Source organism: Drosophila grimshawi, unplaced genomic scaffold (assembly GCF_018153295.1).
Source record: "Drosophila grimshawi isolate 15287-2541.00 unplaced genomic scaffold, ASM1815329v1 contig_1377, whole genome shotgun sequence".
Lineage (NCBI taxonomy): Eukaryota > Metazoa > Arthropoda > Insecta > Diptera > Drosophilidae > Drosophila > Drosophila grimshawi.
The window spans coordinates 7,071,070-7,097,449 of NW_025062900.1; the positions used below are offsets into that span (position 1 = coordinate 7,071,070).

General features: G+C 43.5%; 8 protein-coding genes across 14 annotated transcripts; 3 read left to right on the top strand and 5 right to left on the bottom strand.

Annotated features, from left to right (window-relative positions):
* Positions 1 to 62: 62 nt before the first annotated feature.
* LOC6562018 (radial spoke head 1 homolog) lies at positions 63 to 1,314 on the bottom strand. The gene is made up of 2 exons (XM_001988827.3): positions 1,232 to 1,314; positions 63 to 1,163 (listed from the first exon to the last, which is right to left on the bottom strand). The coding sequence occupies exons 1-2, from the start codon at positions 1,304 to 1,306 to the stop codon at positions 213 to 215; spliced, it is 1,026 nt and encodes a 341-aa protein (XP_001988863.1). The 5' UTR covers positions 1,307 to 1,314; the 3' UTR covers positions 63 to 212.
* Positions 1,315 to 1,469: 155 nt separating this feature from the next.
* On the bottom strand, positions 1,470 to 5,797 carry LOC6561483 (UDP-N-acetylglucosamine--dolichyl-phosphate N-acetylglucosaminephosphotransferase). The gene is made up of 5 exons (XM_001988825.3): positions 5,465 to 5,797; positions 5,266 to 5,407; positions 4,989 to 5,202; positions 4,689 to 4,923; positions 1,470 to 1,975 (listed from the first exon to the last, which is right to left on the bottom strand). Exons 1-5 carry the CDS (start codon positions 5,608 to 5,610, stop codon positions 1,474 to 1,476), a joined length of 1,239 nt encoding a protein of 412 aa, XP_001988861.1. The 5' UTR covers positions 5,611 to 5,797; the 3' UTR covers positions 1,470 to 1,473.
* Positions 2,377 to 4,524, top strand: LOC6561484 (beta-1,4-mannosyl-glycoprotein 4-beta-N-acetylglucosaminyltransferase). Its single transcript, XM_001988826.3, has one exon. The coding sequence runs from the start codon at positions 2,659 to 2,661 to the stop codon at positions 4,132 to 4,134; it is 1,476 nt and encodes a 491-aa protein (XP_001988862.1). The 5' UTR covers positions 2,377 to 2,658; the 3' UTR covers positions 4,135 to 4,524.
* A 116-nt stretch (positions 5,798 to 5,913) lies between the features above and the next one.
* LOC6561482 (sorting nexin-29) lies at positions 5,914 to 8,947 on the bottom strand. Its single transcript, XM_032736197.2, has 2 exons — positions 8,871 to 8,947; positions 5,914 to 7,892 (listed from the first exon to the last, which is right to left on the bottom strand). The coding sequence occupies exon 2, from the start codon at positions 7,721 to 7,723 to the stop codon at positions 6,113 to 6,115; it is 1,611 nt and encodes a 536-aa protein (XP_032592088.1). The 5' UTR covers positions 7,724 to 7,892; positions 8,871 to 8,947; the 3' UTR covers positions 5,914 to 6,112.
* LOC6561481 (polycomb protein Sfmbt) lies at positions 8,105 to 15,700 on the top strand. 6 transcript variants are annotated; one of them, XM_032736191.1, is made up of 8 exons: positions 8,106 to 8,233; positions 8,687 to 8,921; positions 9,680 to 10,601; positions 11,066 to 12,406; positions 12,548 to 12,797; positions 12,876 to 13,411; positions 13,472 to 13,839; positions 14,392 to 15,700. In XM_032736191.1, exons 2-8 carry the CDS (start codon positions 8,778 to 8,780, stop codon positions 14,719 to 14,721), a joined length of 3,891 nt encoding a protein of 1,296 aa, XP_032592082.1. In that variant the 5' UTR covers positions 8,106 to 8,233; positions 8,687 to 8,777; the 3' UTR covers positions 14,722 to 15,700. The 6 variants fall into 6 exon arrangements, with proteins under 6 accessions (XP_032592083.1, XP_032592082.1, XP_032592081.1 ...); XM_032736192.1 differs by having other exon boundaries at positions 8,105 to 8,921; positions 13,475 to 13,839; XM_032736190.1 differs by having other exon boundaries at positions 8,106 to 8,921.
* Positions 15,701 to 16,178: 478 nt separating this feature from the next.
* On the bottom strand, positions 16,179 to 20,963 carry LOC6561480 (NAD-dependent histone deacetylase sirtuin-1). The gene is made up of 3 exons (XM_032736196.2): positions 20,047 to 20,963; positions 18,693 to 19,531; positions 16,179 to 18,513 (listed from the first exon to the last, which is right to left on the bottom strand). The coding sequence occupies exons 1-3, from the start codon at positions 20,490 to 20,492 to the stop codon at positions 17,093 to 17,095; spliced, it is 2,706 nt and encodes a 901-aa protein (XP_032592087.2). The 5' UTR covers positions 20,493 to 20,963; the 3' UTR covers positions 16,179 to 17,092.
* A 250-nt stretch (positions 20,964 to 21,213) lies between these two features.
* On the top strand, positions 21,214 to 23,694 carry LOC6561479 (dnaJ homolog subfamily A member 2). Of its 2 annotated transcripts, none has more exons than XM_001988821.3 (4): positions 21,214 to 21,407; positions 21,650 to 21,737; positions 21,804 to 22,253; positions 22,315 to 23,694. In XM_001988821.3, the coding sequence occupies exons 2-4, from the start codon at positions 21,669 to 21,671 to the stop codon at positions 22,987 to 22,989; spliced, it is 1,194 nt and encodes a 397-aa protein (XP_001988857.1). In that variant the 5' UTR covers positions 21,214 to 21,407; positions 21,650 to 21,668; the 3' UTR covers positions 22,990 to 23,694. The 2 variants fall into 2 exon arrangements, with proteins under 2 accessions (XP_001988857.1, XP_032592089.1); XM_032736198.2 differs by having other exon boundaries at positions 21,220 to 21,415.
* A 49-nt stretch (positions 23,695 to 23,743) lies between these two features.
* LOC6562791 lies at positions 23,744 to 26,325 on the bottom strand. The gene is made up of 2 exons (XM_001988820.3): positions 24,627 to 26,325; positions 23,744 to 24,407 (listed from the first exon to the last, which is right to left on the bottom strand). Exons 1-2 carry the CDS (start codon positions 26,010 to 26,012, stop codon positions 23,817 to 23,819), a joined length of 1,977 nt encoding a protein of 658 aa, XP_001988856.1. The 5' UTR covers positions 26,013 to 26,325; the 3' UTR covers positions 23,744 to 23,816.
* Positions 26,326 to 26,380: the final 55 nt, after the last annotated feature.

Here is a 26,380-nt window from a genome sequence, read left to right on the forward strand (position 1 = left end):
GATATAATGTGTACAAATAAAGCTGTGCAGCGAGTTTCTGATAAATCAAACAACAAATGGTATAAAATTCGAAAGTTTATATTCACAACTATAATTATATAATATACAATTTTTTATAAAATAATTTGTATATTTTTGGAGTGCTTCATGTACGTTTCTTGCAAGGGTTTATATATTTTAATAGTGTTCCACTAACTTTGATTGTGGTTTAATTAGACATCGTGGCAGTTGGCCTGCTTGAGCACCTCAATGGCACAGGGATTGGCATCGATTTTGCATGGATCGGTCTCTGTGTCGGCTTCAGTGAGATCATAATCGCACTCGCAAGGGAAACATTCCATTTCACCCTCCTCGCCCTCGGTTTCGCCTTCCTCGCCCTCGCCATAGAAACTAATCTTCTCCTGACTGAGCACACTCGGCTCTGTGGTTAGCGAGCATATCGATAGCTCCGAGTCGGAGACGGGCAGTGGTACCGGCTCTTGCGGCAGCAGTGAGTAATCGTAGACAGCAATCTCCTGGGCAAACCACAATGTCGGAATTATCTCCATGTCCATGTCCTCTTCTTCCACTTCTTCGTTAGCTTCATCCTCGCCATGATCGACGGAAGAATGACGGTTGTCGTCCGGTAAAAAGTAGCCAAGGAGCATATAGCGATTATTAAAACTAAAGACTGCCGGACCAGTGGGATACAGATTATCCCAGATACCGTGCAAAATGGTGCAATTATCACCGTTGCCAATGTAAAGCTCAAATGGACCCATCCGCACATTGCTGCTCCAAGTGGACTTGAGGCGCACGGACATGCAACAGTTATCCCTCTCCGATTTGAAGCTATAGATACCAACACCATGACGTTGCCCCTTGAGCCAATCACCCGAATACACATCCCCATTGGCATAGTTGTAGCGCCCCTTGCCGTGCTTCAAATGCTTGCGCCAGTTGCCCTCGTAAACGGAGCCATCGGGATAAATAAAGATGCCGCGTCCACATCGCGTGCCACAACGATATTGTCCATAATAACGAGCGCCATCCTTGAAAACATACAAACCAATTCCATGGCGACGACCCTTGCGATAATTGCCATCGTACTGATCTCCATTGGGCAGAATTGCCCAACCGCGTCCATGGCGCTGCCCCGAAGCATTTCGTCCGCCTATATATCTCTGTGGGCGGGATAAGGATCAAGACTTAAAAGTCCAATTGGAGCTGCTAGAAAACAGTTGACACCTACACCAATATTGGGACCCTCGTCCTCCTCATCGGGCACCGACAGTTCCGACCCATCCGACAATTCGGTAGCGCTCATGATATAATATTAGTTTTATTTATTTCGCGACTGATTGTTATGTAATATATAATTTAGTTCTTAAATTAGATTTTACTCGGAAACTATTGTGTTGTAAGAATTCACACAAACTATTTAAACAGTTAAGGCAAATGCTTGCTACAAATATTTGGAAAAGATATAGCATTTCAGATTGATGACTGTGTTGCGTAAAAGAAATTGGCCAGCGGATATCGTATAAAGAGGGCTAGGAGTGAGCACAGCACCTGGAAGCCCATTAGCATTTCGGTGGCCACACGTTCATGCACAGGTCCAAAGACGACCAGCAAAAAATTGATTAGTGTAAAATTGTTGGTCACAACTCGTCCGTCGGCCTGTTCCTGCCAGCTGATGACGCGCAATGCTCGCAACACTATCACCATTAGCCGGCCCAGGCTGCTCAGTTCGCTCATGCGAAATTCTGTGGTGCTGATGTGGAGCAAATCCGATTTGGCATCGTATTTGGGCAGTCGATGTCTTGGGCAGGGCACAAAGTGAAATAACTGCGGCGTCGAGTACAAGAAGTTCAGAATCTGTGGCAGAAAGAAGAGCAACAGAGTTTTGCTAAAATGACCCAAAATACCAACGACGGCAAAGGACATGCCGGCAAAGTAGCAATAAGTATCGCCCACAAACACTTGCGATGGATACCTGTAAGAATAACAATTTGAATTTTTAAAATTAACGATCAATATTTGAATCATTAAAAACGCATTGATCGATAAAATGTTCGCATGCAGACACAAAGACAGTTAATCCAATTAGTCGAGCGCTAGCTGGAATAACGAGTGTGACGTCACATATTTGCAATGCGACCAAAATAAAAAATTCAGCTATTGCACTCGATATAATCGTGTTGCAATCGAAACAGCTGAGCATGCACATGGTGACTATACAAGGTTGTACCAGTGCCTGTCTGACAGCCCCTGGAGGCAGTTAAATCATAGATGTAATAAACCATAATCTTATTAAAATTTAATAATGCAACACACTCCCAGTTTTGTAAGCAAGCAAATAAAGTTTGTAAGCAAGCAAATAAAGTACATAAACACGAGCAAGGGTCAACAAAAAAAATAGTTTGCCAAACTACTGTCAAGAGTGCTCATAACTCGAAAATAAGACGTGACCTTGTATTGTTAACCATGCACTCAAAGAGAGGAGCATAATGTCTAAGCGACAGCTGTGAGCTGTGCGGGTGGGCAGCAATGACTAAAAAGTGGGTGTGTTAACTGCAAAAAAAAGGAAAGCCGAAAACTAAACTAAAACGTAAAACGTAAAAGCAGTCTGACCAAAAATAAGAGTCATGTGCTGTGTGTGGTAATTAAGAGCAGACAATGGCCCGAAGCAGTGCAGTTGGGAGCCACCACACAATAATAACGCTGGCAAACAGCAAACGGCTTGTTTTGTGGGCTGTGGTCCTGGTCCAGTTGGGTTTCATTGGCTGCATTTGGCTGCTGCAGAATAATCGCAGCCAGCAGATGCAGCAGCAACCTGAACTGGACCTGATGGGACGTGTGCATTTCGTGCGGCAGTCGCGAAATGCCAGGCTTAAGCTGGATGAGATGCAGCATATTCGGCGATCGCATTGTTTGCCCAGCGAGAACATAAATCGCTATCAGCAGGATTTCTATCAAATGAAAGCGGATCAAGTAAATCGCTCGGCGGACTATGCTGCACCAATATACATGGATCTGGAGCTGGCGCCAGCGCTGTGGTGCTATCGGGAGGGCACACTCAACGAGTCGCGCAACGAGCGCAACAACATTGACTATCTGCAGGCACAGCCGCAGTGTCTGTGTGCCAGCGGTTGGCATGGCCGGGACTGTGGACAGCCGGAGATTATATGGCGGGCGTTGATGACGCATCGACGCACCGGTCGTGGCAATGATGAGGCGCCATTGAAGTTGCGCGAGGCGAGCAGCACATCGTTGAAGCGTCTCTATTATATGCTCGAGCTGGGCGATTGGGAGCACATCAATATGGAGCTGCTCGAACTGCAGCTGCGCACCCTAATCCACGTTGTGGACTATTTTTGTATCTACTACTATGTAAGAGAGCGACCCACCAAGCACACGGATTTGACGAGACGATCGCTGGAACGGCAACTGGATGCAATGCTTATTAGCAGCTATGTGCTGTACCAGTGCGAGAATCACTCCCACTGCACCAGCGCCGTGGCATACAATTATTTTCGTTATCAGCTATGGATGCTGTGCAGCATTCAAATGCAGCCCACCGATTTGCTATTGTTTGGCAATGGCGAAACTGTTTATGCACCGATTGCATTGAAATTTCTCAAATACTTTGCCGCAGATGTGCTGCCTCTGCGTTTCCGGCTTAAGCACAATGTGTACGGCTTCTACTGGCAACATCCGGAACGGACGCGTCTGCAAGGCGTCATTGGGTCAGTGATGCACATGCATGGCGATCCGCAGCGAATGGAGCGACAGGCGAGCTATACGCTCGGTGATCTCAATCACTATGGCGGCTGGAGCTGTGAGCTCTGCATGCCGCCCGAGCAGATTGTGCACAAGCTGACGGCAAGCGCTGTTGAGAGACCAGGGGCGAGCAGCACCGTGCGTTTGCCCAATGGGACCCGAAGTTCCCGCATTGATGCCGCCTATGTGCAACAACTGATGACGGCTGGCATGCATCTGGACGGCACCACAATGCTGTTGCGTCTGCGGCAACAGAGCGAGAAATATTATGCGCCGGAAACGGCGCTAATTCATAGCAGTCAATTTGGTCAATTGCTTGTCAATTTGTATGATACGAATGAACTGGACGATGTGCAGGAGGACGAAGACTAATGACTTATGACTAGCACATTGAAAGTCACGGTTAAATCCTAATCATCCTATCCACCCGGCTAGTTGTACTCATATACATATATTATTAATGTGCCTGCTTTCCGATCTTACACGCTTTACTTTAAGCTAAACATATCGTCATATTTAATCGTATCTCATTCATTGAATTAATTCAAAATTTAAAATTTAGTATCTCAGCAGGCAGACAGCGCCACCAGACGCCAGACGACGACCATCTCTGTGATAAGAAACTAAACTAGAGAAATGTATTTCAAATGATTCTCAAATTTCATGGAATTTGCTGTTGTGAATTAAGTTATAAAGTACGTAATTTAAGTATGCCAATCCAAAATATAAACAATTTAATTTGTTTATGAATCTATTAAAAATGTTAACAAAATAATTTTCAATAAATATTAAATAAATCGGAAAAAATGTCAAACGACTCAAGAGCTTGTGATTATAATTTTGAAAATTAAAACTTAAGAAGCACCATAAAATTGCTCAATTCGAATTATTTTGTTCTATATAGGAAAATAATTTACAGAACTTACCTATTGAATTTCCATAAGGCCAGCGAGGTAGCAAAGAATGGTATCATAAAATATAGAGAAAACTGATGCGATTCCACTTGATGACCCAGAAACAGCTCTATGAAGTTGAAGACAATTACTGAGCCGGCTATAATAAGAGATTGGCCCACTTCCAGGCCATTGATGCCAGCGAGTATATTGATGGCATTCGTGCAGAACACGGCCAATTTGCCCATGAAAATGTAGTAGAAAATGCCTGAAATATATCATTCGATTAGATGGGATCAATTTCCAGCTGCTCTCTTTTTCGTTATTTATTACCAATGTTAACAGATGTGCCAAAGAAACCACGCGCAAAATTGGGCATCATGACGGTGGTAGAATTGTAGTTGACATAGTAAACCATTAGGAGGGGCAGAGTCGCTATCGTTGGAAGCAGAAGCTTGTTCCGCCAGCGCAGGTCTAGCACATCGTCGGCGAAGCCAAGAAATATCATGCAACATATTGATAACAAGGCGGCAATCAATTCCACAAACTGTCTCAAGATAATAATTATAATTTCGATACAAATGACACAAATGAGTCAGCATTAATTAACCTTGTCATGTGGAAAAGTGATCGGTTTGCCGCCAGTAACTGCATCCGTGGCTGCATCCTCATCGAAGGCAAATGGTATGGGTATAAAGAGAAACATTGAGATCAAGAAAACGCAGCCAATAATCACGCCATAAGATTCGGGACTGCAAAAAATCAAAAGCTGATAAGAATACAAGGACAATATGAGGAGCTCGACTTACACCTGTGGCTTGTCCCGCTTGCACAGATCCTTGCCGCACAAGTTTGCCTTGATGAACATCTCACGGAGGCGGGGAATCATGCGCACCGTAATAAAGTACGCGCCCACGGATATTGCTCCATTTATTGCAATTGCAGACGTAGACATTTCGTAAGCAGTAATTGCACTAATTAGATTACAGTACAGCTGATCGTGTGGCTGCACCAAAATGTTGATTTCCTGTGTAAGAGACTAAGATTGCACTCAAGGGATTGTCAGACAATCATTATGCCAAAACTAAAGCGTGATTTGGGCCCAAAAGAACACGCAATGTCTCCGGCTGAAAATAATAACAAATACAGCTGTTTGGCTCATGTTTACAATTATCGCTCAATTTGACTGCAATCGATTGGGCGCAGGCATCGATTTTGTACTCTGAGTATCGATAACGATAAGTAATTTCAATTTGAAATACATTTTATTGCGATTTATTTTGTTTAATATATAAGAGAAAATTGTGAGTTTTCTTGTTTTATAAACTTATCTTTCGATTTACACATGTACATAAGCAATTCCATAAACATAACATGTACTTAACGAGTGAGGAAAAAATACTTGAAGAATATTAAGTTTGGTCCAGTTTTCATACCTTTCATAACTGAGAATTCCGCTATCGCTCACGAAAAAAGGGGAAAACCTTTTGCAATTCGGCTTTCGATTTGCACGCCTCCACCTTGGGCAACGCCTCAACAATATTCAAAATATATATCTGCAACTGCTGGCGACGTTCCTCAACAAAAACGAGATTCATGTTGCCAAAATGCTTCTTGGGCGGAAACTCAATTGAGCTGATAATGTTGGGATGCGTGCGTAGCAAGGATTTGTGGAGCTTATTAAATTCGCTATAGCGACGAAAGACTGTCCAATGCTCCAGCCGCTGTCGCATGGTCAAGTGCATCTCATACTCGTAATGTGAACTGGAGCGATGCGAGTTGACAAGCTTCACATGTGGAATGGTTATCAGAAAGTTGGAGCAAAACGATGAGCTGGGATCGATGCCAGTCTCATTGAATTGCTTGGTCAGCCTGCGTATGAGCTGGCGATTCTGTAGATTAAGTTCGGCGACACGTGTCTCCAGCAGCGCACAGCGTTCGGTCAATTGAGTCACCTGCTCCACCAGCTGCGCCGTCTGCTGGGTACCGTTGAGGCCATTCGCCGAGGAGGAGGATTTGCTCCACTGCGATGAGGTATCACTGCGATCCTCGAACAGTTCGTGATCCGTCACATTTGCAGCTGCCTCTGCATTAAACTGTTCGTGTTCCTCTGCTTGGCAAGTGGTGTACACATCTGGTAGGGGTGTCTTAAGGAACTCCAGCTCCGGTTCTATGGGATCACAGGGCATCGAACATTGAGGCAACTCGGGAATGTGCCTCAACTCCTGCTCCACTGCCTCCCTAGAAGTAAGTTGCTGCACCTCCAGCATTTCGCGCGGGTTAAGCGCACCCAGCAGATCCTCTGTGGAGGCAGCACATACAATGGGTCGCTCCACAGCTGACGTGACGCGTCCACGCTTCCTAGCTACCACAGGCACCGGTTGCGGTGCATAAATTATGGGCTCCTCTTTTATCAAGCCCGGTCCAGGCGCTGACAGTCGTTTGGCTGCATTCAGATGAGGATTCTCTACGTTTAAAGCAAAGAGAACATCCTTGAGGCTGTCCAGAATGTCGGGCAGTTTCTTCACCGCCTCCTCGTTTAGCAGCAGCGACCACGGCGTGTAGAAACGTTGCAATTGCGCCTCATCACTCAACCAGGTCAGCATGTGACTCTGCAGGCGCTTCTCGTTTAGCGTGGCGCGTATGAAGGCACGTCCACGTCCATGCTTTGTCCAGATTTGCCTGAGCTCATCGTACCGCTGACGTTCATGTGGCGTCAGCTGTGTTTCACAGAAATCCCAAAAGGTGACTTCATTGCTGTTGCTGCCTCCGCCTCCGCCACCTGTTCCACCTGTTACTATCTCGTGCATATTTTGCAATATGCTTGCAGCGGTAAACGTAACATTTAGTGTTTGTCGGAGTCCATAGTTTAGTGTTTCCTCAAGTGCATCGCATAGTTCCTGCACCACATCGTCATTTTCAGTTGCCAGTTCGCGTTTTCCACTATAAAGTTGGCTCGTTTGTTGCGCACTTTGCTGTAGTCGTCGAAATATGTCCTCTCTGCGCTGGCCAAATGTGCTGCCACCTAATGTGGAGCGTATTTGCTCTGGCAATGCACTTTCGGGCATTTTCTGCACTTTATATATAGATAGTTTGTTATTGTTGGGGTTGGTTATTTATTTATTTTCGTTGTCATTGTTTTCCCTTACACAATTTCAGTGTTGGACAATGCCGCTTTGAAGTATATTATCGATATCGCTCTTTATCGTTGTTATATCATTTTGTATTGTTGTATGCCTAAAAATTGTACAGAATGAAATAATTAAGAACATTATCATCAACGTGAGATATAAATAAAAAATATATTTATAATTTATATATCGATTTAGTATGAACAGCTTTTTACAACACTGGCTGACCCACGCGATTCATAGCCAGACAATAACACATCGTTAAGTATCGGCTAAGTGGCGTTTACGCATCACCAATCATCGCAAAACTAGCATTAAATTTGCGCGTAAAAGAATGCCAAAATCTGGCAAAATGTTTATAAATTAACAAATGCAGTGAAAACCCTGCACTAAATCTGAGCCGAAACAAATCACACGTATCCCACGGCGTATTAATTGTGCTAATATGTAAGTTTTCCGATGCGCGAGGACCAATTTGTGTGTTTTCTTTTGTGTTCGTTCGTTCATCGTCTGGTCGCACGGTGCGCTTCATTGACTTTTCGAGCGAGTGTAAATCATATAAAATGACCAAAATCTGCACAAATTAATTCGGCTCTTGCAAGCAACAATTTGATATAGCATTGCAAATAAGTGAGTCTTAAAATAAGTGAATGCAAATGCTACGCAACGGAAGTTGATGAGCACTTCACTAGCAGCTGCTCTACAAAAGAGAGAAAAAGACAAAAAAAAAAGGGGAAACAAACAGAAGCGGAACTGAAGCAGAATTAGAAACAGGCGCCGCTGTTGATGTTGTTGCTTGGGTCCAGCATATGGTCAGCAAGTGCAGGAGTCTCTTTAATGCATGTGTGTGTGCTTGTGTTTGTGTATGTGTATTAGTATTTGTGTATGTTTCAATTGCAGCTGAGAATTCGGTTTACAAATGCGACAGCAAAAAGATAAAATAAAAACAATAATCGAGTAACTTACTGAAGCGACAACAACAATAACAACAATGAATCCAGCTGAATTGCACATGATGTGGATGAGCAGCCAATACAACTCGGAGCGCATATCATTCGAGGATGCGGCCCAATTGCTCACTCACCCAACGGTTGGCCTCTCTGTCATGGAGGACATCACACATCAACCCACATTGGTAAGTCCTTAACTCCGTTCTTTACATAAGTAAATATGTCTGTTCACAGTTCCTTTCTAGACACTAAACAAACCCCTCAAACTCTGTAGGCTAAATATTTACTTAGGAATTAGCGATTTGTATTAGCTATTTATGAATGTAAATACCTCATTAATGTAAGGGTGCAATTATTTTTAAAAGCCAAAAGAATTTTCAATTAAGATAATTCCAATTGAACGTGTAAATAACTAGTTGCTGTCAGCCGGCTTTGTTAAAGTGTCTGTTAAGCGATCTCCTTGTATTTATATATCTGTATCCGGACTGATTCTGGCCTACAACATGAATCGACACTTGAATAGTTTTTATATAATGCACCCCAATGGTTAGAATCTGAGTTAAAGCTGAGCTGCTGCAACTTTAAGATAAAATATTTAGCAGCTGGTTTCTTAAATAGAAACCATAAAAATACCATACATACATGCCTGTAGATATATATATATATATACATATATATATATATATGCAGTATATATATACGTGTATATCATGTGTTTCTGCTTTAGTTAAAAATTGGAATTTGTTTACTTATTTCTTCTACTTTCTTTTCTATGATTTATGTATTGGTTACTACGTTGTATCCGTATCCATTCAACTGTCAACTGTATCCAACTGCCAATTAAAAAAAAAAAACAAACAAAAAACAATCAACACAAAACTGCACACCATCCAAAATTGTCACACATCAACATCAATAACACCACAACAACAACAAAAAAAAGGATATGAGTCCAATGATGAGCATTGTGGGGGGAGATTTTACGGGACAGGCTGCTGCAGCCGCAGCGGCATTGGGCGTTCAGCCCGGAACGCTAATTGCAACGAATACAAATAATTTGTACGGCTTTGCGCACATGGGCGGACTGCAGCAGCAGCTGTTGCAGCAAACCGCTGCGGCGGCTGTCTTTCAAAACTATGCCGAGGTGATGGATAACGATAATGCTGGTGGCGTCGATTCGTCGACGGGCGTCGATGATGATCAACAGGTCTATGGCCAATTGGATGATGGTAGCTATGATGATGGCGGCGCCAGTGGCGGTATGTCGGATCTAGAGCCAAAGCAGGAGATCATTAACATTGATGATTTCGTTATGATGAACGAGGAGAATAATTCGTATGATGGCACTGATTTTATGACCTCATCGGACAAGGACATATCACAGTCCTCGTCCTCGTGCATGACCAACATGCCAACCGTAAATAATAATGATCTGCTCGTGCCACTGGGCGATGGTCTGTTGCATCACAAGCTGTTGGGCACTACGCATGCCATGATCAATGCTACAGCTGCCTCAACCCTAACCGCCGGCATGACTCTGTCTGGCGCTGGTAATGGCTTCACCAATATTCTCATTTCTGGCGAGGATAATGCGGCATCAGCAGCCGCCGCAGCAGCAGCAGTTGCAGCTAACGCAAAGGTTATGCGTACCTACAGCATCGCTCCGGGCGGCTGTAAAGCTGGAAACAGCAGCGCCATTTCCGGCCATGGTTCCGGTTCCGGGTCCAGCACATCATCGATTCGTGCACAGCGCAAAACTCGCAAAATTGAGCCAGTTAATAGACCAGGACTTGTGCTTAAAACACCGATTGCCTACAAGGGCAACATTGATCCTTCGGTAATACCGATACAGAAAGATGGCATGGGTATGTTTTTTTCACCTTCCTTCACTTTACTTTACTTTACTTTATTATTATCATTTTTCGAGCTAAACTTATTGTTACTTTTAATTAACTTAACGGTATTTTTCGGGGATTTTGTCTGTCAGTTTGTCTGGCAATTAATTACCCGATTTAATTATTTAACTAATTCAAGTAATATGTAAATTTTAAGTAAAAAATATTATAAAAACATGTTATATAGTAAACTAATTATTTTAAATAGACCCACATTGGATACATAAAACTATGCTGGCATTTAAAGCAGCATCCTTCATACTTTATATATATATAGTATAAGTATATCTTTTGAGGAATTGTCTCAAGGCAACTTAAGCAGAATCAAATAAGTTTAAAGTAACTTCGGGAGTTGCTAAGCTATATACCTATATCATTTTAAATTGCTGGCATTTTGACTAATTGATTCTTGTAACTATTATCTGCTCCTGCAGCTGTCTGTGAGCGTTGTGGTGCCATCGGTGTGAAGCACACATTCTACACGAAATCGCGTCGTTTCTGCAGCATGGCCTGTGCACGGGGCGAACTCTACTCGATGGTGCTCAATAGCAAAATGGATGCGAGCAGCTCGCCAGCGGCGCAACCACTTGAAATGACAGAGACGAGCGCATTGGAAACAGTGCTCGCCTCCGAACAGGATATACAGGATCAACAGCAGCAGCAGCAACAGTCGGACATTGAGCTAACGCTGCAAGCGGCACATATCAAAAACTCAAATTATCGTTTTCGCATTACGGATCAATCGAAGATCACACAGCTAAATGGTTTTGGAGAGCCGATGTCGCTGGGCGGCGATGCGGCCGCCAACAATGTGCAGATGGCAACGGACGAGACAATTGCGGCGCTAAATGGCGGAGCCGTTGGAGACGCTGCGGCGCCACCAGCTGAGGCTAGCGGCAGCGAAAATAATTCTAGCGGCAGCAACACCACATTTGTGAATGCGGCACCGACGCCGAAAGCGTGGCGACTATTTCGCGATGTCTTTCCGCAGGATGATCTGCCACAAATACCCAAATACGAACGTCTTCCGGCACCGTGTCCCCAGATGGAGAAAATCATTAGCATACGGAGGCGCATGTACGATCCGACGCACTCGTATGATTGGCTGCCTCGACTGGGCAAGGGTAACTTTTATGCGGCGCCTGTGACCTGCTTCCCGCACGCGCCCGGCTATGAGGTGTGGGACAATCTGGGCGTCGGCATGAAGGTGGAGGTGGAGAACACCGATTGCGACAATATCGAGATCATTCAGCCGGGCCAAACGCCCACATCGTTCTGGGTGGCCACCATACTGGAGATCAAGGGCTATAAGGCGCTAATGAGCTACGAGGGCTTCGATACGAACACCCACGATTTCTGGGTGAATCTGTGCAACGCGGAAGTTCATTCGGTTGGATGGTGTGCGACGCGCGGCAAGCCATTGATACCGCCCCGCAGCATTGAGCACAAGTACAAGGATTGGAAGGATTTTCTCGTCGGACGTTTGTCCGGTGCCCGAACATTGCCATCCAATTTCTATAACAAGGTCAACGATAGTCTCCAGTCACGTTTTCGCTTGGGTTTGAATCTCGAGTGCGTGGACAAGGATCGCATTTCGCAAGTGCGCCTCGCCACTGTCACCAAGATTGTGGGCAAACGCCTCTTTCTGCGCTACTTTGACTCGGACGATGGCTTCTGGTGTCACGAAGATTCGCCCATCATCCATCCCGTTGGTTGGGCAACCACTGTCGGCCACAATCTGGCCGCGCCACAAGATTACCTGGAGCGCATGTTGGGTAAATTAAATGCAATTTTCATTTCATTAAACGATTGAAAGTAGTTAAGAATATGTAAAGTTTTGTTCATAACATAAAATAACTCAACTATCGATCGATCATCTTGTATCAAATTAAAACTTTGGATTGGAATTTTTTTAGCTGGCCGCGAAGCCATGATTGATGTGCACGAGGACGATGCAACTATTGAACTGTTCAAGATGAACTTCACGTTCGATGAATACTTTCTGGATGGTAAAACCAATGGCTTTATGGAGGGCATGAAAATCGAGGCCGTCGATCCTCTGAATCTGTCCTCCATTTGCCCCGCATCAGTGATGGCTGTGCTCAAGTTTGGCTACATGATGATACGCATCGATTCGTATCAGCCGGACGCCTCAGGGTCAGATTGGTGAGCCAGCAACGCTTAGTTGAAAGAAGGGCATCGCAAACGAATGAAATGAAAATAAATTGTTGCGCTTTGTTTCAGGTTCTGTTATCATGAAAAGTCACCGTGCATTTTTCCCGCTGGCTTTTGTGACTCGAATGGCATTGCTGTGACGCCGCCCAATGGTTACGATGCGCGAACCTTTACCTGGGAGGGCTACCTACGAGATACTGGCGCTGTTGCAGCCGGTCAGCATTTATTCCATCGCCTGCTGCCCGATCACGGCTTCGAGCCGGGCATGAGTCTGGAATGCGCTGATCTCATGGACCCGCGACTCGTTTGTGTGGCGACAGTGGCGCGTGTGGTTGGCCGCCTGCTCAAAGTGCACTTCGATGGCTGGACGGACGAGTATGATCAATGGCTGGACTGCGAATCGGCGGATATATATCCAGCCGGCTGGTGTGTGCTCGTCGGCCACAAGCTGGAGGGTCCGCCGCGCATATCCCACCAGCAGGTGACGAAGCCAGCACCCAAGCCCAAGGTGCAGCGAAAACGCAAGACTAAAAAGGGTGGTGCCAATGGGAATGGAAACGGCACCAGCAACAAACAATTGCCACACGACAATAATATGCAGACAGGTGAGATTTGTTTTAATGAATTAAATATACAAATTGCTCATGAAATGCTCCATGATGCAGCAGTAAAACCTCGAACGATTGCCTTGAAGACGACACCACACTTGCCGAAGCTGAGCATTAAGCTGGAACTGAAGCCGGAGCATCACAATGCTGCCTTCTATGAGAATAATCAGGCCGAGGAGGACGAGGATGAAGATGGTGTGGCCGATGATGATGTCGATGGTGATTGCAGCACCAGTCACATTTCCGAGCAGTCCACAACGAATTCGGATCAGTTTGCGGCGACTGGCGGAACAGTAGTTGGGGTAGCCAGCACGGTAACACCAGCAGCCGGCTCGAATGGCAGCAAAACAATGGTAAAGAAATCTTCTACTACTAAATCTCCTGCGCCACCAATTATAGGTCGCAAAGCCACTAGCTACATTGCGGTGAGTACATTGGGATAATAGTGCGTATAGATTTTTAGAAACAATCAATCAACCAAACAACCAACCGCCCGCCCGCTCGCTCGCTCGCCCAACCTGTTTGCCTTTATAATAATAATGCATATGTATTAACAATCATCAATCAGCAAAATCAGCCAAACGCTAATTGCAACTTGTATATAACTTACTTATTTACGCACTGTTATTTTGGTACTTGCATAGAATTACATCCACAGCAGAGCTGTGACAGAAATGATTCATTTGTTGGGATTCAAATCAAAGATTTTACATTTTTATAAATTGAATTACAAATTAAATTTATTTATAATGCGTGCAAAACAGGTAAAACAATACATACAATTTGAATTTGATATTGAATTATTTAAATTTATAATTTCATCCATTCCATTTTTAATGAATCACTTCTTAACAGCTTTGCTTTACCACTCATGCTCACCCAGCCACGCCTCTATACGGCCATTTAATCGAAATTAATTTAAAATATAAGCAAAAACTTAATTTTAATTGAACGTTTATATTTCTCTCCGAACACAGAACTCTGCCGTCAGCAACAGCAAGTACATTCCACGTTTGGGCGATGTGGATACGGGTGATGCGCATTTGGAGTTGATGCCGGATAGCTGGAATGTTTATGATGTGTCCCAGTTTTTGCGTGTTAACGACTGCACCGCACACTGTGACACTTTTAGCCGGAACAAAATCGATGGCAAGCGTCTGATGCAGCTGACCAAGGAGGATATTATCGAGATGCTGGGCATGAAAGTGGGACCTGCGCTCAAAATCTCCGACCTCATTACGCAGCTCAAGTGCAAAATCAATCCCAGCAAGTCCAGATCGCACAAGACCAAGTCGCAGCTTTTATAGTGCGGACTCCAGCCGGAATCTAAACCCAAACAGAGTTTAAGGAAGCCAAGCGTAGTTGTACTTCATTTTATTGAAACGAATGTTATCACCGATAAACTGCACGCATCTACACGTGCATATTATGATTTAGTTTATAATATATATATTATATATCATATATATATATGCACACACATTTACACATACATACATGAAGTATTTTGTTAGCACTTGAAATCGATTTAATGCCTATAGTGGATCCATAATATCCATTTACAGATTGTGTAACTAAATTTAGTCTCACTGCGCGCTATATAATTGTATATATATATATTCTATATTATTTAATATAGAGATACATGCGTATCGCCGTGGTAATCTTTAGTCTTTACACTCATGTTATCAGTCAGAGTTTCTATATAGCAAAAGTGGATTTTGGTAATTCATTTTTGTCATCCATGCATATTTTTTATAATACTAAGTAGCGACAGATCGAAGCAAGCAAACAACATACAACATAATATACATATGTACATAGACACAAGCACATATACACACTTACATTTATACATGGGTATATAACTATATATTGTCTACATATATACCGGATAGGATTGTGTTTATATATATGACATGTGTTCTGTTACAGTATTGTTGTTGCCACAAGCAATGATTCACCACTTTACAAAAAAAAAACAGAACCCAGAGAAACAGGCAGCAATCTTGTGAGCAAACGCATCCAGTAAAGAGCACAGCTGTCGCTCCTAGTCCGTAAGCAAAACAGGCCCAAATCAAATTGCAGCAGCGCAACTTGTCGCTCATATATATTTTTTTTAAATGCAGCGTGAAACTGAATTAATAATATGTACTATAAATGAGTACTTCTCGAGAGGAAGGAATGCAAACTTTAAATTAGATTATCATATATCTAAATATCCTTAAGATATCAGCTAATGTCTAAAAAAAAAAACACATAACTAATAAAAACCGAATTAAAAATCGCAAGTTTTAAAACAACATTTAGCATTAACTTATTCAAGTATTTAGCACATTGAAAGTTAACGGATACATTTAGGAATTTCCTTACAGATAACTCGTCTACCTGTTGGAAGCAATAGCAGAGAGACTGACGACAAGACACGAGGGCAACTTCGTTTGAGTCATCGAATTGTCTTTGTGGTTTTCCACTTCTCTCTCCCGCTCCCGCTCTCTTGCTGCGCATGGCGCTTTTTTCCAACGGTTCAAAAGACACAGGTGGTTGCATGTGGAAGAACTGCGTCGATGTTGTTAAGAAGAAATACATTGGAAATTTGGGTGTATTGATTGAGACGCTAAATGTGAATTTGTCAGGAATATGTCAATCAATTTGTAGTCCTTCAGCCACTGTGGCTCCTTCAACACCATGATGACCATGATGATAATAGATAGCCAAATCAAATTATTCTAGCCCAAATATCGAATATGCCTTTGTAGCTGCTCAACAACTTTCAATAAATTGGTTTATTATTATTATAATTTTTTTTTGTTTTTGGATATTAATACATTTTATATTGGAATATTACAGCTAGTGCTTAAAATCTAATTTACACATAGAGTTTGGTGGCATACATATATATATTTGATATATATGTATTTGATAATTATGCTAAATTTTTGATTAAACATTTTAGCTCGCATTCGAATAACATATTTGGGAGCAAGTTAATCTGTGTATGAGTGTGTGTGAATGGGCGGGTGTGTGTGCTGTTGTGTGTGTGAAGTGTAAATATTATTTAGGCTTGGATATTTATTTATAAAGCTGCCATAACCAAATGTTAAGATAAGGAAACAATAGAAAAAGAGTACATTTACAAAGATGCCTATATACAGGAGGTTATGTCCAGGTCTTAGATTCTACAAAAAATTGGTATTATTTCGTTTTAATCCCTTTTCAATGTTTTAGCTTAAATCGAATGTGTGTTGAGGCAACATTATGCACTTTTGCACTCTAGTTCTTTTTTCAGTGGATTTACTAAAAGGCCTCAACTTAACAACTTGACAAGTTACAAAATACTAACATTTTACAATTATGTAGAAGAGAATAAATATAAACTAAATTTGCAATAAAAATATCAAAAGGAGAAGGGGCGACTTAGATTAAAAGTGATCTTACTACTAAAAGAAAACTACACAACTTCGGCTTTTTCTAATAGTGCGCGTTGAAGACGAAGAAGATGAACAAGAAAAAAGCCTCAATTAAAGTTTGTGTTGAGCTTCTCTAGACATGCATAGTTTTTAGTTTTTTGTTTCTTTTCGTTTTTATCTGGCTCTCGAGTCCAATTGAATTGACTTAAAAGACATATTGGAAATAAATATTATATCTTAACTAGCCGGGCAATTAGTTAAACACAGTTTACACAGTTGCCAATGCAGCTGGAGCTGCAGTTGTGGCTGTTGTTGATGTTGTTTGTGTTGTTGCTGTTGTTGCAACAACGCTGGGTCGTCTCTTTTTAATGGGTGGTGTTTCAGATTCAATCGCTGGCATTGCCTGCTGTTCAACATCAGCTGTACTGCGTCGTTTTTTGCTGGGACTGCTGTCGCTTCCAGTGGTTGTTGCTAGTGGTGTCATGTCCAATCCAGCGGGGCCACCGCTGGTGATTTCCGTAACAATGTGCGCCTCCAAGGCGGGCGGCAGCAGCGGCGAAAGTGGCACGGCATTCAAATCGCAAGCCTCCTCATCGCTGGCCACCACATTGCCAAAGAGATCTTGCCCGCTGCCCAGTTCCTCATCATCATCGTCGTCATCGTCATCATCACTGAAGTCATTGCTCCAGAAGACTTGTGCGCCGGGAAAGACATACGAGCAACTGTTGTTGTGACAATAGAAGGTGCCCGGCTGCAAGCGATCGGCTGTCGTCTGTCGCTTGGCCTGCGGCGGCGTTGGTGTTAAACTTGGTGCCGCTGTCTTTGTCTCGACGACAACATTTGAAGTAATATTGGGATCCAGATTGCTGGCATAGCCGCGATTGGTGTTGTCATTGTTGGTATTGGAGAACTGTTCGCATTGTTCAATGCCGCTGTCCTTGGAGGAGTCAATGGAGAGATGACGATAACTGGACGACGGGCCAGTTGCCGTTGGAGCAGCAGCGAGTCGATCGCAGCTCAATTCCGTCTCATTTAACTCAATAAGAATGTCGCTCTTGATGCGCTCAATGGCGGCACGATCGGCGTCATTATTGCTGCTGTTGGTGCTGCTGCTGTTACTGCTGGTGGTTGCTTGGGGTTCCTGCTCCTGCTGGTTGCGCTTGCCGGGATGCACCGCAGTGAATGTGGACGATTCAAAGCCACTGTCAGAGCAAGTGCCGGCCGACGAGCCGAGCATATAATCAGCCGAGCCATTTGATTTCAACGATTGTGTGTCTGTGTCCAGTTGGGATTGCTGTTCGCTGTCGGAGCTGCGATGCCGATGATGGTGATGATGATGATGGTGATAGTGATGCTCAGTGGGCGGCAACAGATCCTTGGTTTCGTGTAGCACAGCATTGTCACAGCACAGCTGCTTCCAATCATTGTCATTATAACCAGAGTCAGAGCCACTACCCGATAAACGCTGACAGATCTGATTGATAATCACATCCGAATCGCCCAAGAGTTCAACATCAAATTTGAGATGATGCAGCTGCTCGCGATTGATCAGAATCTGCGGCACCGATCCGGGTATGCTGCTGGGAATGTGGGCGACGGGACGCACCTTCAGCGAGGACCCAATCACAATCAACAAATCACACTTGTCCTTGTCCGTGGCCATTACGGTGTGATACTCATCCGGCAAGCCTGCAAGCAAGGCAACAAACAACAAGTCAAGTATTATGAATTATGGTCAAATAGTTGATTTAAATAAAATTCAAAATTGATTAGCTGATGAGCAAAATTAACGGCTTCTTAAAGCAATTTACATTTGAATAATATATTATTTATTAACTGGAATTGCATTAATCTAGTCGAACGCTTACCTTCGCCAAAGAAGACAATGTCGGGCTTCATGATGCCGTTCTCGACGAGCTGCTTGAGTTGCTCTTCTGTGACGGCAACAGAGGCATCCACACTGTGCTCCACATTCGGCTGGCATTGGGGGCAAACGGGTATGCGCTGGGCAAAGATGTCGGCGCGCAAAGCATCCGCATTGCACTTAAACTTGCACTTGGTGCACGAGGCCGTCGAAAAGGAGCCATGGCATTCAATTACCCGCTGTATGCCTGCGACACGCTCCAGTGTGTCAATGTTCTGAGTGTAGTTACGCAACAGTTTGCCCTTCGTCTCCAGCATCTTGATGAAGCGATGGCATGGCGACGGCTTAAATTCGCCCGGATAAATTTCTCGTGCGAATTTGTAAAAGGGTCGCGGATCACGCTTGAAATAGTTGATGTCGAACATGGCCTGCGGATCGGGTAGATCCGGAAAATCATGCGCCAGCCGTGCATAGATGCCGTTCGTTGATCGAAAATCGGGTATGCCACATGAGACAGACACACCAGCGCCGGTTAGTACAATTATATTCTCCGATTTGTGCACCAGCTCGATGACATCGTCAAAGGTGTTAACGTTGCTCAGCTTTGTGCGACGCTTCGGCTCGTTAAGCAGATGCGCCAAATATTCCCACAACACCGAGTCGTCCGTTTCCGTATTTAGTCCGGTGGCAAAGTGCGGCATTATGCTGGCAATCACCTGTCGGGGCACGCGACCCGTGTAAAACTCACGTTGCAACCAACGCAACTTCCAATCATTCCGACCCACCGTCGACGAGCAATCCGAACTCGACGAATCATCGTCATCATCATCGCTGTTGGCCCAGCTAAAAATAAATAAATAATAAAACAATGCACAGCATAAATTTTAAAGTTGTCATGCTCATTCCAAAATTACTCTCAAACTAAAAATGATAAACTTTTCTTTTGCGCAAAGTTTAAATATTTGGATTTTAATTTTTATTTTCAATTTCTGAGGTAAATATCGGCCAATGCAACTAGCCAAAATAAATAGCATTTTTGTGTTCATCATAAGACAAATAAACAAAATTTGGTAAACAAATAAATATTTACAAATTAGTTGATTGTATTCAAAGTTACAACTAAAACTGAAAATGCATGCAAATTAGGAAAAAACAACAATTAAATAAATCAATTATTCATTTTCTTTTAAATTAAAATAACAGAAAGTTTATGTGGAGTATTTACAATGTTATCATTTAAAATAAATATAGTTTCGATTGTGTTTAAAAAATACACAAATTGTGTGTTTTTCTAGATATTTCCAATTTGTTATTTTTGATTAGTTTTCTATAAGTTCAATCAGTTAATCTGATTATACCTCGATTTGTAATCATCATTCTCGTCATCGTCCCCATCATCATCATCATCGGAGATTTCCAGATTAATCATTTGCTGTGCATTTTGCTCCGATTGAACTGTTTGATTTTTGGTAATTTGATTGGCGCCAATTTGTTGCTCTCCCATTTGAGGCAATGTTATTGTTTTGATTTCACCATTTTCTTTTGGTTGAGTTTCGCTTGTTGCTGTTGCTGCTGCCGCTGATGTTGTTGCTGTTGTTGCTACTTCTACTGTTGCTGTTGTTGCTAATGTTGCTGTTTGTGTTGTCAAAATTTCAGCGCCAAAATCAAAATTGGCTTGTGAGCTGTCAAATGTAATGATTTCATTGCTTCGACTGTGTTGTATTTGAATTTCATGGATATCGGCAAGCTCTTTGGCATTGATGTGGCCGAGCCGAATATTCATATCCTCGTAGTTTTCCATCATTTTTCCAGGCGCAACACAGTTTTCGCCTGTTTTGCTTTGTCTGCTTCTTACACACACGCACGTACTCTCTCTCACAGAGCAATACACGCACACACACACACTCGGTGGTTATACGATTTCTTCTTTTTGCTTTCACGCGTTCCGTTTTCTCCGCTCTTTCGTTGGTACACACACAAAATTTTTACGTCTCTACTTTGCATGCATTTTGCTTGCGTAAAAAGTCTGACCAGGCGTTAATTAGACCACTTTTTTAATAAAGTCACTGTTTTTCCGCATATATGCAGTTAAATAAAAATTTTGAAATTTTAAAAAATAATTTTCAATTAAAAATTTTCGTAAAATTTGTACGTAATCTCTGGAAAATTTTCCGATGATGTGACGTGCAAGCAGTCCAGTGTGCCCAAAGCAAACGTTGGAATTAATAATTAAATTTCACCACGCCCAATGTGTTATCTTCGGAGACGTGAATCGATGACTCATATCGTTTTGCATCAGCCAAAATACGGTCACACTAGAAAAAGTAGCACTTTTAGCAAGAAAAAAACACCTACAACTTAGCGGTTGCAGGATTTTCAAATGATTGCAGACTGCGATATACTTACTGCGATATATTGAAAACCCGAATTAGCTAAGATATTATGGATGTATAATTTTTCGCTTATTAGGCTGACCATATTTAGTCGTTTAGGGCTAAACACTATTCTGCGTTTAACAACACTTGTTTTTTTTTTGGCTGTGGCCACAGTCACCCTTTTAAGCACATACAATGCAGTTTTTAGTTTGCTTCTCGTTCTCTGAATTCCCAGTGTTATGGCCTATTGACACTGATTAATTTTAATAAACATGACTATTTAAAGTGCAAATTTATAAACATCAAAATAAAACAGTGACGATAGCTTTGCTAAAAAATTGCTGGTAAGTTGGTAAGTCTATTTATATATATTTTTTTGTGCATACCTACCGCAATCCGCGCAGCTGTTTGCACAGCTGTTTTTGTCTAGATTCGGAATAGGAAGAACCCAAAACAAAATGAAATAAAAACAAAAGGAACGAAACATAGCAATGCGATTAACAAATTATTGTGTCACAAAATCATATCAATTATCGAAACGACAACAACTATGATGCTATGATTCGTGCATTTTCGTTCATTATAGGGGCTAGCGCGCAAACGCAATGGACAACCTGAATTTGTATGCGGTACTCGGTGTTACCAAAGAAGCCACTTCCGAGGAAATCAAAAAGGTGAGTCTTAATCTTTTCAATTATCCTTCCCCTCTCTCAGAGAATAAACATAATTCTTTTCTATAGAACTATCGTAAATTGGCCAAAGAGTTTCATCCGGACAAGAATCCAGATTCGGGTGAAAAATTCAAGGAGATATCGTTTGCGTATGAAGTGCTCTCCGATCCGGAGAAACGTCGCATCTACGATCGCTATGGGGTGAAGGGGCTGCAGGAGGGCGCTGAGGGATTTACCGATACCTCGGACTTTTTTGCACAGTGGTTTCCATTTGGCGGCAACACGTCCAGCGATCCACGTGGTGGATCCGATGGCAAAATTATGGTCAGACTCGAACTGTCGCTGGAGGAGATGTATATGGGCGGTCAGCAGAAATCGGTGCAATACAAGCGTCAGAAGCTGTGCGGCACGTGCAACGGTGACGGTGGTCCCAAGGAGGCGCAGGAATCCTGCGAGGCATGCGGCGGTGTGGGACGCGCCGCTGCCTTCACTTTTATGGGTTTGAGCGCCTTTGATGCGGTAAATCAGAGATAACTACATTTAAATCTTAATCTAACCTAATCTCGCCTTGTCCACTTAGGTGTGTCCCGCTTGCGATGGCCGAGGATTCACCATTAAGGACTCCATGCGCTGCAAGCCCTGCACAGGCACCGGCTTCGTAGAGCAGGAAATGACACGCGACGTGCAGATTGAAGCCGGTGTGCCGCATATGCTGAAGTTGCCCTTTGCCAACGATGGCCATCAGTTGCGCAGCGGAGAGTTCGGTGATCTCTATGTGATCATTGTTCAGGCCGAGCACAGAGTATTTCAGCGTCGCCATGCCAATCTGTATATGCGCGACTTGGAGATCAACATTACGGAAGCACTCTGCGGCTATACGCATTGTTTCTCGCATCTGGATGGACGGACTGTGTGCATGCGAACGCAGCCGGGTGAGGTGCTGCGACACAATCACATCAAGATGATGCGTGGCGCTGGCATGCCGGTGTTCAATAAGCCCACCGAACATGGTGATCTGTATGTGCAGTTTAAGGTCAATATGCCGGCCAATAATTTTGCGACGCCCGCACAACTGACTATGCTGGAGGAATTGTTGCCGCCGCGTGAACACATCGCAGTGCCGCCTGAGGCCGAGGAGGTGCAAATGACGGACTACAAGCCACAGAATCGTTCTGCTCGCCCGGATGCTGCTGATGATGATGACTTCACCGGACAGTCGCCACATTTCGAGGGCGTTCAATGCCAGACAGCTTAGTTATGGGCCCGGGCGTATCCGTGGCTGTTACAGGCGCGCTATCTCGCCTGCGATCTGTGGATGCTGCTGCCGACGCTTGGCGTCGACGAGTTGTGCTTTTTAGTGCCGCTAGTCGTTTTACTATGCATAGTATTATTTTTCATACAGGAATGTTTTGCTGTAAGCAGCGCGTGATCAAAATTTATCGGTTAATTTCTTTAGGCTAGTGAAAATCGGCTCGCACCAATCCTTGTTTTAGCTTAGCTAAACATAGACAACCAAAATTATACGAATGTCATTGATGTTTCTTAAGCCCAACTAAATCTTCTGTTTACATTTTATCAACCTAACTCCCTAATCTTATTTCACAACTATTACCAAAAATACTCTATCAAAAATAATAATATTTATCGGATGCGGTACGAACGCAGTGCTCAATAAATAATTGTCTAGTAACTATTAAATAATACAATAATAACAAATATGGCATGTTTTCACTACTAAACGTTAAACAATTGCCTTCTTAGCTTTGTTAGCTTTCAACAAAAGTTTCACAGGCACCGTGGATTTTAAGTCGTGCAAGTTTGATAAGAGCGAATCCCTTTAAACATTTTTATAATCTTAAGAAGCGCAACGTTCTTTTATTAGAGTATGATTAAATGTAATACACATAGTTCTTAATGATTATGTTATAATCTAATCCGAGATAAATTTCAATTTCAGTCAGTTTGCGAAGTATACAATAATTAATGATAATGATCAGATTCCACAGAAATCCAAGCAGTCAGACTGTCTTTTGGAGTTGGTTCGTTTAGGCGAAAAATCTACTGTTAATTGGAGAACTGTTATCACAGGGCATGCAAGTCGTTCTGATTGTTCTTTTTAATAACAGCACCAGCTTCCAGCGAGCGTTTTTTCAATTCATCCGAATTAGGTGGTTTGTTGGCTTTCTTTTTCTTATGTGTTTGCTCGACCTTTCTCGGAGTTGACTTGCCGGGTATGGTCAAATCGAGAGCAGACGACGATTCCATCTGAGCGTCTTGGCCAACTTGCGTTTCAGGTGCTTCCTCCAAGTTGATGCAGAGCATTTCACCACATCGCATCGTCCTGCCATCGACAGTCTGATTCGCGTTGACCTTCATCAGAGTCAGATATTGATTGTATTTGGCATAGTTACGCCGCCCAGTCTCATCGTTCATCAGGACCTGGGCATGATTGTGCTGCTTGTCGCGCATGGCCTTCAGGCGAATGTGCTTGGTGATGTCCCATCGCCAATTGGAGCGATACGAGCACAGTGAACACTCGAATGGTCTGCGATTCAAATGACCCACAATGTGGACATGGAAACGCGATGCGGTCGCCGCCCAAAAAGAGCAATGAGGACATTTAAATACCTTCCTCACTGCATCTGCATCTTCCGGCGGCAGCTGCTCGGTGACCTGTAAAATAAATGTATATATAAGTAACGAATCATCTGAATGATGAGAAAAGTCATCCAATTTCTATACAATTTAACATTTTTAACAATACGGATTGCTTTAGAAAGTCGAATTCGATTTTTCTACGAGCAATCAACTTGGATGATTTTGAGAGCATAGCCAAGACATGGCTCAAAACCAATAAACTGTTCTCTTTTAATAAAACAGAGTAAAACCTACCTCGCCATAGCCGGGCGCCGTTTCGACGCCGCAATAGCTGAGATCATTGCGGTAATCCTCGACGGTAGTCAGCTCCATGTCCGTGGCTAGCTGTGTGGTATTATTTACTGCCGGCTCACAATGCTGCAAATGATTGGCCAGCTCCGTGGCATTAGGCATGCATTGCTGGCAATGCGAACAGCTAATGGGCGGCAGATCTGAAAGCGGCAACGCAGGACTCGGAGATGCCTCCTCAAGAGCTGATTCAGCGGGTGTCTGCTGCTGTGAGGTGGATGGTTTGAAGGTCAGATGGTGATTGAGCTCGTGTATGGTTAGCGATTGTTTAATGTTTGTGCTGAAATTGCAGAAGCGGCACTGGAAGTAACCATTGGCGCCATGGTTCTTGGTGTGTCTGTCCAGATTCCATTTGTATGGCGAGTGAAAATCACAAGAGTTGCATTTAATCAGCGGCATCGAATGATATTTCACATGCTTCTTGAAGCGCGAACGGATCGGTGTATTGTAGGGGCATTTCTTGCAGTGATATATGGATATCTCAGTGCCCGATGAGAGATCGAGTGCCTCATCCGGCTGGGGTACGTTCTCCGACACCGATTGGCTTTGTGTTGTTGTCTCGCGCGGTGGTTCCTCGTCTTTGAGATTTGTTATGGGAGTGGGTGGCATTATGGACAGTTGGTACACAAAGGCCATGGAGAATATGTTGGCACTGCTTGTGGCTAATAGCTGCAGTTGTTGCCACTGCTGCTGTCGATTGTAGGCATCCACATTGTGCTGCAGCTGCTGCTCCTGCAGCTCCAGCTCGCATTTGAGCTGCTTCAGTGTTGGTCCACACGGTGCCTCGATGCTCTCCTCCAGTCGCCGCATGCGTGCCTCCCGATTGCAATGACGTCGGCTCAACAGACCGCTGCCATCATCATCTGTGCAGCCGTGCACCATCTTCATGTGCCGCACCAGCTTCTGAAAGTGCCTTGATGCATACAGGCAGAGCTTGCATTCGTTTATCATGATCTTCTCGCCGTGCACATCTCGCATATGGGAGAGATGAATGCGCGGATTCTGTGTGAAGAAGGCGCAAGCATGGCAACTGTAGTTGCGTCGAATCTTGCACTGTGGCAGCTCCTCCTCGACCTGTGCATCCTTTGCGGCACCAATCTCTTGCATTACCTGCGGCAGATTGGGCGGCATCATGGGATCCTGAAGGAGCGGCAGTTGACGCTCGAGTAACTCGGCGCCCACTTGAGGATGTGTGGTGGCAACTGGAGCAGCAGCAGCAGCAGCAGCTGGTACTTCATTTGACTCGACCATCTGGTAGACGGTGGCTCCACTTACCAGACTGCGCACCACCAGACGTCCACCCGAACGCTCCACCATCGATGGCAATGACATGCTTCAAAAGTATTTCACAATTTCTTCTTTTCTTTTCTTGATTTTTTTTTCCTAAAATCTATTTTTCTTATCGCAATTCCGAATTTTACTTAGTATTTTATTTGTATTTTCTTGGCTTTTTTGCTTGGGCGAGGTGAACACGGCAAGAGCTCTCGTTGAACTGAACTCTATTCAGAAGGTCCAACCGATGGTCGATTTTTTTGTATTTGGTATTGACGCAAAGACTACTTTGTCTCGAATTTGAAAGCGGTTCCTCAGAGTCCCATGCGTGTACTATTCGAAAGACTGTCAAATTCGTTGTTTTAACCAACACCAAAATTATATGTAGTACTGTAAAAAGCGACATACAAATTAACGGAGTTCTAAAA

What these genes read in the sequence shown, in the direction of transcription:
- LOC6561483 (XM_001988825.3), bottom strand. Translation starts at nt 5,610, where the DNA reads ATGTCTACGTCTGCAATTGCAATAAATGGAGCAATATCCGTGGGCGCG. An exon ending in TCACTTTTCCACATGACAAG is followed by an intron (nt 5,203 to 5,265) that starts GTTAATTAATGC and finishes ATCTTGAGACAG; the next exon opens with TTTGTGGAATTGATTGCCGC. An exon ending in TGGCACATCTGTTAACATTG is followed by an intron (nt 4,924 to 4,988) that starts GTAATAAATAAC and finishes GATATATTTCAG; the next exon opens with GCATTTTCTACTACATTTTC.
- LOC6561482 (XM_032736197.2), bottom strand. Translation starts at nt 7,723, where the DNA reads ATGCCCGAAAGTGCATTGCCAGAGCAAATACGCTCCACATTAGGTGGC.
- LOC6561479 (XM_001988821.3), top strand. Translation starts at nt 21,669, where the DNA reads ATGGACAACCTGAATTTGTATGCGGTACTCGGTGTTACCAAAGAAGCC. An exon ending in CTTCCGAGGAAATCAAAAAG is followed by an intron (nt 21,738 to 21,803) that starts GTGAGTCTTAAT and finishes TCTTTTCTATAG; the next exon opens with AACTATCGTAAATTGGCCAA. An exon ending in GTTTGAGCGCCTTTGATGCG is followed by an intron (nt 22,254 to 22,314) that starts GTAAATCAGAGA and finishes TTGTCCACTTAG; the next exon opens with GTGTGTCCCGCTTGCGATGG.
- LOC6562791 (XM_001988820.3), bottom strand. Translation starts at nt 26,012, where the DNA reads ATGTCATTGCCATCGATGGTGGAGCGTTCGGGTGGACGTCTGGTGGTG. An exon ending in CGGCGCCCGGCTATGGCGAG is followed by an intron (nt 24,408 to 24,626) that starts GTAGGTTTTACT and finishes TTTATTTTACAG; the next exon opens with GTCACCGAGCAGCTGCCGCC.
- LOC6562018 (XM_001988827.3), bottom strand. Translation starts at nt 1,306, where the DNA reads ATGAGCGCTACCGAATTGTCGGATGGGTCGGAACTGTCGGTGCCCGAT. An exon ending in ACGAGGGTCCCAATATTGGT is followed by an intron (nt 1,164 to 1,231) that starts GTAGGTGTCAAC and finishes TCCCGCCCACAG; the next exon opens with AGATATATAGGCGGACGAAA.
- LOC6561481 (XM_032736190.1), top strand. Translation starts at nt 8,778, where the DNA reads ATGAATCCAGCTGAATTGCACATGATGTGGATGAGCAGCCAATACAAC. An exon ending in TTACCTGGAGCGCATGTTGG is followed by an intron (nt 12,407 to 12,547) that starts GTAAATTAAATG and finishes GAATTTTTTTAG; the next exon opens with CTGGCCGCGAAGCCATGATT. An exon ending in CGACAATAATATGCAGACAG is followed by an intron (nt 13,412 to 13,471) that starts GTGAGATTTGTT and finishes TCCATGATGCAG; the next exon opens with CAGTAAAACCTCGAACGATT.
- LOC6561484 (XM_001988826.3), top strand. Translation starts at nt 2,659, where the DNA reads ATGGCCCGAAGCAGTGCAGTTGGGAGCCACCACACAATAATAACGCTG.
- LOC6561480 (XM_032736196.2), bottom strand. Translation starts at nt 20,492, where the DNA reads ATGATGGAAAACTACGAGGATATGAATATTCGGCTCGGCCACATCAAT. An exon ending in AATGATGATTACAAATCGAG is followed by an intron (nt 19,532 to 20,046) that starts GTATAATCAGAT and finishes ATTTATTTTTAG; the next exon opens with CTGGGCCAACAGCGATGATG. An exon ending in CATTGTCTTCTTTGGCGAAG is followed by an intron (nt 18,514 to 18,692) that starts GTAAGCGTTCGA and finishes CCTTGCTTGCAG; the next exon opens with GCTTGCCGGATGAGTATCAC.